The sequence below is a fragment of the Macrosteles quadrilineatus genome, unplaced genomic scaffold, assembly GCF_028750875.1.
Source record: "Macrosteles quadrilineatus isolate MER2022 unplaced genomic scaffold, UCM_ALF_1.0 Scaffold_2__2_contigs__length_208266976, whole genome shotgun sequence".
In the NCBI taxonomy this organism is placed as follows: Eukaryota; Metazoa; Arthropoda; class Insecta; order Hemiptera; family Cicadellidae; genus Macrosteles; species Macrosteles quadrilineatus.
The window spans coordinates 185607218-185620372 of NW_026542595.1; the positions used below are offsets into that span (position 1 = coordinate 185607218).

The following is a 13155-nucleotide window of genomic DNA, read 5'->3' on the forward strand; positions in this document are numbered from 1 at the left end:
GTAAGCAACTTTGAAACTTAGTGAAATAAATATTCTTAGTACAATTATAACAATAAACACAGGAGGTTACACACGGATAGAGTTTGAGGGACCAACTGACTGGTTTGGGGGGGGGGGGTTCCAAAATAAAATGTATGTTTTTTTAAATCTGAGGAGGCCCAGGCCCCCTGCCCTCCCCCCCCCCCTGGGTACGCCTCTGAATGTACATTTCTTGGTTATGAGTATGGCTTGTGTGTTTGTGAACACGTCCCCAAAAAACACACAAACAAATGAACAAATAAATTAAATGAAAATTAATTTGAAAAATAATATATTCCATGGTGAATAATAATGTTGTCACTCAATCAATCAATCAATTATTTAAGATGGAGACGCCACTATTTGCTTATTTTAACCCAAATATGAGTGCAGGATGAGTGGCGCGATCTTGTAGTCTTGTTAGTGACTAAAGCCGAGATATTCCTTAAAAACAGCTGTTAATTCATAGCCCATACAGCTGATGGCAACTAAGGGACCTTCAGTTTATAGTGGAATCCGAACCACATTTTTGGGATCAAAATCTTCATGTCCTGCTACATTTTTATCCTTGATAAGACTAGTAATTAGAAGTGTCTTTTATGGGGAAAAAATGTTGAAAAGGTATGAAAAAAAAAAATATTAAAATTTATTTATTTGGTAACATTATTTACATTCACTTAGAAGTGTCTCAACCTTATTGCTAATGATAACATTCACACATAGCACACGTTTAATGAGTTTGTACAATATTTACATCAAAGTATTATTTCTTTGGCTTAAATCATAAATTCATAATTCATAATAAAACAATATAAAAACTCGTTGTTAGATTGTTGTAATTTTCAGGTAAGTCAGCAATTAAACAAAATAAAGATTGTATAACTCTAGTTTGAAGTTCAAAAAGGTAAATCGGTTATAGGAACAACAATGTAATACAAGAAACAAACAATACAATGAGAGTACCGGTAACTAATACAAACTGTATATAAAATATTAGTAAACAAACTGAATTCTTCTAATCCCTATGGTAACTACTTAAAAGAAGACTAAGAAAATAATTGTTGAACAAGGCTTTTGTTTCTTAACATTCTAAAAAGCACATTATTTGAGTGATGAACTATATATATATACCATTCCTTGATGTAATTAATAACTATTCTGTGTAAATATTATGTTCATTTGTTTGCTAGTCATTAGTCAAACTAGTAACGAAAGAGCCCAATTTTTGTGTAAACACATATTATTAAAGTTGTGGATACATTTTTGAAATAGAGATTATGTTTGTGATTCAAGCGTAGATTGTAACATAACAACCTAAAAATAAGAATTTGCATACAAATTCTAGTTATAAGAACCCCTTCTTTCCTCATCTCCAATATTGAACTCTAAAGCTTCGCCTGGAGCTGGAACTTTATTCCCAAACGGATTTATATCCAAAGATTGAATTCTTCCTTTGACAGAGACTCCAGGAGGAAAACCTGTAAACTCGTCTTCGGAATAAGCTCCGTCTCTGTCAAAATCATCAACATACTCAGGACGGCTTGTGATGGAACTTTCGGTACCAAAGTCATCAGAGCGATCTGTGTTGAATTTGGATTCTCTTCCTGCAGGAGGTAAAGAAGAAAATGGCCTTTGTAGAAAAAGATTGTCTTCGACCGTAAATGGTTTGAAGTTAGGATTGTTCTGTTTTTTGGCTTTCGGGTCTTCTTCTGGGAACCCGGCGTGTGGAGGAGGCGGATACCCTGATGTGGGGGAGAGAAAATCATCGTTGGACGAGGGTTTGGATGGTTTGCCTGGAGAGGCTATCGGTTTTTTATCACTTGTTGTGAAAAGAGGGTCTTTGAGTCCGTTGAGAGGTTTTTCTCCACTTGGAGGATAAGGGGGCTCTTCATCTTTCCCAGGACCTTTAGGGGGTGACTCCGGCCTAGGAGTTGGTGATGGTCTAGGTCCTTTGTCAGTGCTGGCAGCACAACAAGGTCCAGCAGCAGGTCTGTACACGGATCCACCACTTCCGTATGATCCTCCACCTCCCCCTAGTGAGCCTCCTATAGCTCCAGATCCAAAAGTTCCTCCTTTGTCTCCAAAACCACCAGTACCTCCTCCTCCTCCACTACCTCCTGCTCCAAAACTCCCCCCTCCGCTTCCTCCTCCCACTCCTCCAAAACTTCCCCCTCCACTCCCTACTCCTTTATTTCCTCCTCCACTCCCATAAGAGCCTTGCCCGTACCCCCCAGAGGGTGGTAGTGGTCCTACCGTTGAAGGTGTACTATCAAAACCAAAAGGTGTTGTAGTAGGACCTTTAAACGGTTTAGTACCTCCAGAGCCATCCCCAAACAAAGAAGGGCCTCCAGAACCAAACCCCGGCTTGCTCCCTGCACCTTGTAAATTAGATGGGATGTAGTTTTGATGTATATAGGGAAACACTGGGTCCAGACTTGCTCCTAATCCTTGATTGATTATTTTGTACCCAATATTCGGCCCGGCTACGTACTGTACAGACCTTTGTGTTCCATCTTTGTCGATGTAAGTGTATGAACCTTTGGTGTTCCCCAGGGCGTCTTTTACTTCTGATCTTCTCTGGTCTTGACTGTGTGTTGTGAACTTGTAACTTCCGTCAAGACCTCGTTGTATAGATGTGCGACCCCTCAGTGGTACTCGACCGTCTCCTCGGAAGTACAGTTCGTTATAGTTGTGGTTGGAGTCTGGGTATGGAGTCTTGACGTGGAAACCTCTCTGAGAGTCTGCTTCAAACTCCACATTGTGAATGTCTCCGACATCGTCCACATAGGAGTAGGCTCCTGCTACCTGGTAGCAAATTTACCAATTTAATGTGTTAATTGAGCTAAACGATTGACTTTGGATAATGGAGTAGACATTCCATCTTTATAGACCAGCAATTGAAATTGAAAGGTTTTTTTACTAAAATGAACAAAAATTAAAGTGTGCTACTTACTATTCTGTTTACATCTTAGTTATTTGTACTTTATTAGTTGATAAGAACATAAGAACAATAGTTAACAATAAGTTATCCATTTAGATTGGTGTGATTAAAATATAGCATAAAAACAAGAAAATGGCATTTTACATCACCCTTTTGGCTCAATTGAAAAAATAAGTTTTATAATAAAATCTCTAAAATTTTAATGGAATTGCCCATCTACTTTAGGGTAGTGTTTCTTTAATCAAACACTAGCCTAAATATTCAGAGAAATCAGAGTGAGTAAAGAGTGAAAAATGAGTAAATAGATTTTCTAAGGAATAAAGGCTACCTTCACAATATATTTTATACCTTATCATTAATTTATCATACTAATATCATTAATAATTTGTATATTCCTTCCTGCTCCTTAACATTTGTTTAGATAAAAATCATACGATCTTATCTATATTTAATCAGTTAATAACTTAATTACAGCTTTCTAAAATGAATTATGTACTTCCCATTTTAAAGCTAAAAAGATTGTTTGATGTTTGTAGAAGTTGTACGTTTGTACTGACCTCTCCACGTGGTCCTCCTGTCTCAGTACGTTTGTACTCCTGAGTGGCAAAGTCAAAGTGATAGCTAGAGTCCTCGTTGGGGTCGTGGTATGTGGAGTACGATGGATTGTAGTCGGGGGAGTCTGGAGGGACCGGCGGATTGTAGGGTAGCTTTATCTGAAAACATTACAAACAAGATTAGGTATCCTCTTCCTTGGTCCTTGATGTAACCAAAAGTTATATGACTAGGGGTAAATTTTTTGCTTAGCTTCCATAACTGCTATTGTCCTCCTCAACTGATTTTATTTTGATAACTATTTCATTCAGTTTTTCTTCCCTGAAAGACATAGGCTTTAAACAGCAATGTTGTAACATAAATTGGTAGATGTTGAATATGTACTGAGAGGTTAACTGGTTATACGAGTAGTGTTTTTCTAACAATTTTTTTGTCCTAGGACACTATAGAATCTAGCTTGGGACATAACTTCAGACTAGTGGTTGCGGCATAATCACTTAGATAAAATCCATTGGTGATTTTGTGAGACTTGAGCACAGGACCTCAGGGACCGAAGTCCTGTGTTTTACCACTAAAAATTAGATATTGAATAAATATATAGGAGAAACATCAATAATTTTTTGATGTTTCAAAGCTGTACCCAGCTGTTCTTGGCCATTTTTAACGGCTGCTCTTAATCATAAAAAAAATACACAAAGATATCATTCCACATCTGTCAAACCATTCCTTCATGCAATATCCTATCAGAAAACCAGAGGAACTCAGGAACATAGGGACTTGCACCATTACAACACTAGACATCCATCAGGTTACACCCTCCAATCCATATGCGAAGACTCACAGAAAGAAAACAAATAAAGGAGCTGCATACCATAAGTAGTTAATGAGCACCCTAAACAAGAGACAAATTGAACCAGCTTTAGAGTACTAACTACAGACTGGCTGGAAATACCCTTCTACATCGAAATAGGGGTGCCCAACATGACCTTCAGGTTAAATTTTTGTCAAATATCTTTATTAATTGTATCTCACATGAGATGGGGACACCACCTAGGTGCATATTATTTAAAGCCCAATGATCGCTTGATCAGAGACAGCTGGGTCCAGTTTGAATCATCAAATACCCCCGCCGCAGCAAACCTGCAGACCATTTCCATTCACCTGATTGGATTTATACTCAAATGCCTCCTTAAAATTATCACATTTATTCCCTATTTAAATATAATTAGTTTAACGCATACTTAGGTTTGCTGCAACAGGGAGGATAAAAATTGTTTTTTTGTTGTAAAATGGTAATAATGGCTACTGTACTTCAGTAAGAAATGAATGAATTTTCCAAATTTGATAAAAATATGTTCATAAACAAACAAACTATAACAGTTGACTTATTCTCCATAAGAATAACATGGGAATTTTAATTTTACAATTTTTTGGAATTTTCTTCATAACCATTAGGCGCATAATAACGCTTCAATATACTAAATTATTTGATTTTTAAGCTCTACAAAATCGATTGGAAAGAAATTGTGAAATTTTATGTTTTTAGGGTCAAAAAGGGGAAAAACCTATTTTTACCCCATAAAACCCCCCATAAACCCCCGTTCCCAAAGTCCGATCATGCTGGTTTGCGAACTCGTTTGAATAAATGTAGGTTAGGAATTTGAACGGATGGTGTTTTTGGTCTCTATAGGGACCTCAAAACGAAAAAGTAAATCGGTCCCGGGTCCAGGTCTTACCATGAGTACTACGGTAATACCTTATTCCGTAGATGGGAAATTGGCTAAAAAAAAGCTACTGACTGACTTTTCTCAGGATTTAAACCAATATACTGCAACCTTTTGATTGTTAGGCGAGCACAATGTGACCATCAAAAAATCAAACGACTTTTCAATATCTTAATAGCCTATCTTTTACCTTTTTATCTTAAGACGCTTGTCCTGTTTTGAATGAACGTGTTAATTTGTATGGTCTATTACTATTGCAGTACAGATTTCAAAATGTAATTCTATCACTACCTGGGATAGGTCCATGCGTCTATGCACCAGAGGTCCCTGTGCTCGGAAGCCCCTCTCTCCTGCTGTGTAGCGAGTCTCTACGTTCACTCCAGAGCCTGGGTCACGGTATCCGAACCTATCAGATGAGCAATTAGTACATTAACTAACGTATACTTACAAGCTACTGCAAAGTATAACAATACAGACCTCGATTGTTGTGATAAAACAATCTAAATTTACTAGACCTAACTTTAAGACACCAAGTTATCAAAGTTCAAATCAAATCAAATCAAATCAATCAATCCCATCAAATCAAGTTACATCCCATCATGTGAGAAATAGCTGTAAAGGTGAACAACACAATCATTGACCCAGAGGATGGTTGGAGAATCTATTTGCAACTACATGAAATTTATTTGGTCACTCACTATTTCAACTCAAATCAAAGGCGGCCTTACGTAAAGGCGAACAAGGCGTTACATGGGCCCCCGCGCTTTCCAAGTTCCCCGCACCACTGAATTTCACATATTAAGAGAATTGAACTTTGCCTTGGGCCCCGCAATCTCTAGGGCTGCCACAGAATCAAAATTTTAACACAACACTCCACTCTAGTCCTCGCCACCTTAACTTGAGTGTGAGGCAGCCTAAACTGACCTGCAGGGCCATTACCGGCTGGTCCCGCACGAACCTTTTACGATCCTATTAGCGACGCTTTCCGACGCTTCCGTTGACGCCCTAGTTCAATATAACAATAATAAAGTTATAATCTGATGTACTAATTTACTCATTGATTTAACAAACATTCCATCTAAAAAAGACAATTTTTACAGTTTTTGAGCTATTATAAAAATATCCAGTAACTAGTAACTTAAGTAGACCGTAAACAATGTCGGTTTTTGATGGGACGAAAACAGAAATATTCAATGTCATTACAAAAAACGCAGATTATTATTTTATTAATGTTAACATTGAACAGGCGTTCATGGAAGCGTCGCTAATATGATTGTAAAATGGTCGTGCAGGTCAAGCCATTCGGCCATGGATTGCAGTCATTCAGCGTACAGGCGCCAAACCTTGAAGCTCCGATCTATAGTCTTCGTCACTTAACTTTAGTTAAGTGGCGAAGACGGTAGGCTTGTGAACGACTTTAGTTAAGTGGCGAAGACTATAGATCGGAGCTTCAAGGTTTGGCGCCTGTACGCTGAATGACTGCAATGCTCAACGCATTAATGTAAAGTAAGGAAGATAGTTGATGTAGAAAACGGGCGTTATAATGGGTGTTTGCATAGCCGTCTCTAGTAATATGTTTGTCATCGTGAGATTCCAGATTCTGTTGGGCGGAGACACAGCTGAGCCTAATTTAGGACTCTTGGTCTCTAAGTTTAATAGTCCTAAATTAGGTCCAGCAGTGTCTCTCTAACGCTTGTTTCATAGTCAACTCATTTTAAAGTGAGAACCTATGAAAGGAAGCCGCAATGAAACATGGGCCACAGTGGAACAACTACATTCGATATGGAATCCGAACAAGTAACTCTCCTAGGTGATCTTTGTAAGATTTTAAGTTTGCATCAAGTAATTGTCAATGACCCTTTGGTAATTTAAGATGTATAGTCTGTATGACGGAACGTGACTCCTGATTTTATATCTACCTGGAACTGGCCATTGATGTTAGGCCCGGTCCGGTTCCAGCTATTTGGAAGGTTAGGATACATGTCACATCATACAGACTATAATATTAGATTCCATGGTGATAATCTGTACCAACCGCGTGGTCAGTTAAAAGCATGTTGAAAGAGGCAGAATCATTCCAACGGTCATATCATATGACCAATGGCACACCACATAACATCGGACTTACAAACTCGTACGACAAATTCAACTACCATAAAGCAAGCGTGCACCTACTTGCCAGTGACGGTGTTGTCCGGTGACGCCGCCCCCTCCCCGTAGTGGCCTCCTTGATCCCTCGCCTGGTAGCGGAAACCATAACCACCGTCCTCTCTGATATCCAGAACATCCTCACTGGGCGCCGCCCCACTGGCCTCTTGACGGGCTGTCTTCGTTTGTGCCTCAACCCCGAGTAGCACCACTGCCTGTGGCATCAATCATCATTATTATTTGAGATGGGGATCCCACCTAGGTGCGTAACCCAAATATGCGTGGAGGATGAGTGTAGAAAGGAGTGTGATGTGTACCTTTGGCAGTCTACTGAGTAAGACCAGCTGTTCCATCAATCAGGACCATTTAAAAGTCAAATGATCAAGGACAGCTGGGTCGAGTTTCGAACCATCAATAAGCTATGGACTTTCCTCAGGATCGATCCGGCAACCGTAGTCACTAAAAAGACTACAAGATCGCGCCACTCATCCTACACTCATCTCCATTCATACTTGACTTAAAATACCTACTTTGTATGGTCGCCATTTCGTCGAAAAGTAAAAAAAAGTATTAAAGATAAACGGATTACGTACGGAGGTACGGATTACGTGTTGTGTGTTACAGCATATTTTGCCACCAAATACCTCAGAAACAACTGAAAAAAATGTTATACTATAACACATTCCGTGTGTAGAACACACATCTATGTTCTTTTCGAAAAAAATTTTTCACTGGTCCATATAGCCTTGATCTACGTCATTATACTAACACCAATGGAAGAATCTAAAGTTAGCAACATGTCACGTTTTTTCTTGATAAGATGAAGAGAATCATATTCCTCTCCCAAAAGGCCTTTAAAGGCTTGATTGGGGAATGTTTACAATCAACTCGCGAGTCGGCTAATTCACAAACTGCTTGTAGATCAGCCCTTTGCAATCGAACACCTAGCTTACTAACAGTCCAGCAGCTTGTAGGCTTGAAAGGGAATCTGTCAAGATCTAAAAGTCCCCTGTTGTTGCTAATATTCCATTGGATTTAATCACTGAGCAAGTCAACTGGAGGTCACACTAACACGGTAACTCTGTTGTAAAATTGTGTTTGGTTGGTACACACTAGGGATGAAAAACTTTATTGGCTCATAGCTTTATTACAGACAAACGATCTCCCATTACCCTCGATCCAATGAACTAAGTACAATGTACTTTATCCCATATTTCAAATGGATGCCATCGTACCACAATTCTTTCATTCAGTGGTATCTCCAGTTGTATCTAGCTCATGGTAGATTAATCCTACCATGTTTTATCTATCTATGATCCTACCTACCAAACGTCCTTTGACCTAAAAAAATGATCCAGTTCTACATTAAAATAAGGAGTCGGACTACATAACACCTGTTAAGTAAGTTTTCAGGAAAATGTTTTTATTTCTTGTACTGTATATAATGTATGCATTTGTATTTGCCGCCGACAGAGAGAGAGTAGGGGTTTTCAATTGAACCTAGTGGGGTCAGCACAATGCCCATTGGTTAACTTGGCGGAAGGATATTTTTGCGAAGTTTTAGCGTCGCATCGGGACGCTTGGCCAGTCTGTCGGTTGCCGGGTTTACCTAACACATGTCACTTTGACATAATTAATTTTCTCTGTCATTGCGGCTTTCCCTCTCATAGTTTAATTCTCTATTATTGCCACTCGGATTAGTCCGTGGCCCGTTTAGACAGTACTCATAACATTTTCACCTCTTTAAATTAAATTAATTTTATTAACCAGTGTAAAGTCAGTTTTAGCAGTGAATCCTCCCATTCCGGTCTACCGCGGTCGCGTAGGAACTTCTTGTGAGCGCTCATTTTGGACCTTATGAACTTCAGACGTGCGTTATTCTGGCATCAAGATAGACACCAACACAAGAAGATAGTGTCAAGTGTTGTGCCTTCGTATTGAGGACATTCTATTACCTACCATCGCAACTCGACCCGGCGGCGCTTCCTTGCCGCTCACTACGTCTGACATAATTCCAAAGGTACTTTCATCCATAAATCATTCTTAATTAACCTCACATTAAACAACACCTTTGAATAAATAACACAATAACACTAAAATTATTGGAAACCAAAATAAAAAGTATTTCCGAGGGACCGTGTACAAAAAAAGCCAGAAAAACATATGACTCTATTTAGTTTTGTTATTTTTATTTACTTACCTAAACACAAAAATTGTATCATGGCTTGGTTAAATCTATTAGCTCCCTTTTTAAAAGTTGAAGTTCTTAGGTTTATCTTAGTTGCTACTGGGCTTTGGTGCATTGAGCAAGCAATCGTCAAAAATGCAGAGCCAAAAATTCAGGAAGACCGACGGAGGCTGGTGCAGCAAGTAATGGGTGAAGCTGGCAGTGAGTAAAACAGTAATAACAAACTATAATGTAGTATCGGTATAAATTGAATCGAAAATTGCTTCACCCAATTCCGATATTTTTAACAGTTAGCATAGTCTATGAATATGTCAATTATAAAATGAAACTATTCTAAACTAAACTAACCAACCAAACCGATTATGAAAAAAACTCTGGTAGTAAATAAACGAAATTGCAAGAAAGAAGTCGTGGTAGTAAAAATAACGGAAAAGGATCAAATAGGTTAATCGATATTTGTACCGAACCCATATTTATCCGATAATGTATAGGTTCTCTGTGGAACTAAACTCGACCAAGAACGTTCTAGTACCAGTAGAATCGAAGCTCGAATACCAGGGTATCCACAAACCCAAACAATTTTAGGTTGGGTTAGAATAAATATTGCTATGATTGAACATTTTGTTATTTTTCTTTTCTTTTCTTGTTACTTTGTCGGTGAATTTAGGTACTAACTCACCTGAGGATAGAATCAGATTTCATATCCTGATACGTCGTGAATGTTTGTTTTTTACTAACAGTGATGGAAAGGATCCGCAATTACCTCTAACACAACCCAACCCGAATCTCAACCTTTAAACCTTCGCTTATTTTTATATTATGGATATTGATGACGGTATGGACAGATGCATGGTGTAAAGATTTTAAAACACTAAAAAACAGTGTGAACTATTGGAAAAGACGAACAGAACAAATTTATAACAAATGTTTGGTTAGCAAAGTTCTTATCTATAAAAAATGGTCTTGCATTCCCTAGATAGAAGTCATTTTATTTAAACGAACTGATATTACAGTATTCATCGGGGAAAAATCGAATAATTTTACTGATTACACCCCAAACATTCAAAAAATTAATGCGAAGTCTTATCATCTTTTTCTAAAATGTGAAGCTTCTTTGAAAAGTTTAAATTTGGTTACCCACAATTGTGCTAAATAACAACAGGTTTATTTCCTATTTTTGAATAGATTTTACGGCATGCTTTTCATTATAATATAATACAAGATAGCAAGCAGCAGTCAAAAGTATAATGTATCTTAGTGTTATCTGACTGTAATGAGTGCGGCAAAAGTAAGTAGTTAATGCAGCAATTATTAGGTACTTTGCGTGCTATAATCAGTTGCAAGGAAGCCCGTTTTGTCAGGTAACTGTAGGAAAACATACGTTTTATTGAGGATTTTGTTGAATATATATTAACTATATCGTTTACTTGAGACTACTATTTACATAAATACCGGTGAGAAATATTTAGGCTACCTTGAAATTTCCTTCAACCTATGCATTATCACGATAAGGAAGTTGGTTTAAGGAAGTTGGTTAGTTGGTAGAACTTTCTCTAGCTACTGTATACTTAATAAATAAATGGTTATTTACTTTGTCAGCAGCTAAACCAATTTGAAAATTGTGTATTTATTTTTATGAGTAAAAGTGTATTGCGTGCATTCCTTTACTTTAAAAAAATTAATATTACAGTTTGAACTTTTCCAGGTTTCGGCTCCATCTGTAGGTCCAATCCTTCTCCCTCAAAAGACCAAGGGGAAGGACCCAGACAAGAACGAACCTGCCTAAACAAGTTATAAATTGTACAAAAATATTTTCCTATTAGGCCTAGAGTAAATTTAAAATCTAAAATACATTAAAATACATTATGTAATATGTTTTAATTGTTTGGCAAAGAGATAAATATTTTCGTTTTACAATAGTTTTTATCTCGCAGTTATTTTATAAGTAGGTTAAATGAAACCATTATTAATGGGGTATAAATGAAACTTAGTTTTCAGAAAATTTCCCATGTAGGGAATAAGCTATTAGCGTAGTACTCATGGTAAGACCTGGACCCGAAACCGATTTACTTTTTCGTTTTAAGGTCCCTAGAGGCCAAAAACACCATCCGTTCTAATTCATATTATATATACAGTATATACAGGATGACAAAAAATTTGGAAACGGCTTGATATCTTTTTAAATAAATTCGTTAGAAAATTCAAACCTTTCACATAAACTTATATTGTATGAAAACAACTTTTTGCAAGCATTGCCATTTTTTTTACCTACACCAGGCGACGGCCCATGAGGAGTATGTACATAATCTTCAAAGGAAGCATAGGCCGATATGCACATAATTTTAAAGGGTTAGTCAAGTGGAGTTCATTGTCGGAAACCGCGTCTCAAAAGGTTCATCTGTTACAAAATGGCGGCAGTCCAAAGTCTTGTGGAATATACCTGCACAGGCCTTAGTATTGGTCTGATCATTAGCTGAGAGCTGAAATTGTATTTTAAAGTCATGTAACTCATAGACTAATATTATTCAATCTTCAAAACAAATTAAACTGGGTTTCAGCTTTCCCGGACCAATACTAAGGCCTGTGCAGGCATTTTCCGCAAGAACTTTGTACTGCCGCCATTTTGTAACGGATGAACCTTTTGAGACGCGGTTTCCGGCAATGAACTCCACTTGACCAGACCTTTAAACTGATGTGCATATGAACCTATGCTTACATTAAAGATGACATCCACGAATATTATAAAGAAACTGTATGGATGATAAACATAAACAAATGATGTCACTGACCGAATGTCTATAATTATAACCGTAAAAATGGGTTGTGTTTTTTGTAATTTAATTTAAATATTATTAAAAACTTTGTGCCGACATCCTAATGAAAAGCACTAGCGTAACACAGGGGAGGCTTTAGCACGGAAATCAAATAGTAGTAAAGAGAAACATACTTCTGATTTGATAAAATTCGGGCACGTGCCATTTCAGGGATTTCAGGTACATCTACTTTATATGTGTTTAGCCCAAATTGCAACTTCAAAGTTGAAGTTGTTAGAAAACCACGTTTAACATGGATTCAAGATAATATAGTTGCTTATTTTGTTAACCCAATACACTTGTTGACAAGCAAACTCGATATAAAGTTTTTGAGCAGCCTACCAAAGCTAACCAATCCAAAGCTATTTCGGACTACTTCACCGAAGGTCGCTCTAGTTTTACCTTTGACCTACCAAGTAGTTTCTATGAAAAATAAAAAAAATAGGTCACCTACCGCTAAAAGGCAATCCTTTAACCACATGTTGACGTCACTAGCCACTACTGCCGAGGAAGACACCCTGATGGTCTTATACTCTCCACCTCCACCAGCACTTCTGCAAGGACGAGGTCGACCCAGCGGCGGAAAGATGAGAGATAATGGGGCATCATTGACGCCGTGGGAGTCGTAGAGCCGGCGGCGGCGGTGGTAGGCCTACCGGTGTAGGGGGTTCCTCTGGAGTACGGTGTGTTGAATCACCCCTATTGTTAGCTAAACGATAATGCAGCTTTTGCCAGTTAAAGTCGTGAAGTAGATAAATACATTGGTTTAGC

General features: G+C 37.9%; 1 protein-coding gene across 1 annotated transcript; it reads right to left on the bottom strand.

The window, feature by feature from the left end:
- Positions 1-646: 646 nt before the first annotated feature.
- Positions 647-12922, bottom strand: LOC128986944 (uncharacterized). The gene is made up of 5 exons (XM_054407563.1): positions 12839-12922; positions 7411-7598; positions 5527-5641; positions 3517-3672; positions 647-2823 (listed from the first exon to the last, which is right to left on the bottom strand). Exons 1-5 carry the CDS (start codon positions 12863-12865, stop codon positions 1360-1362), a joined length of 1950 nt encoding a protein of 649 aa, XP_054263538.1. The 5' UTR covers positions 12866-12922; the 3' UTR covers positions 647-1359.
- Between the last annotated feature and the right edge of the window lie 233 nt (positions 12923-13155).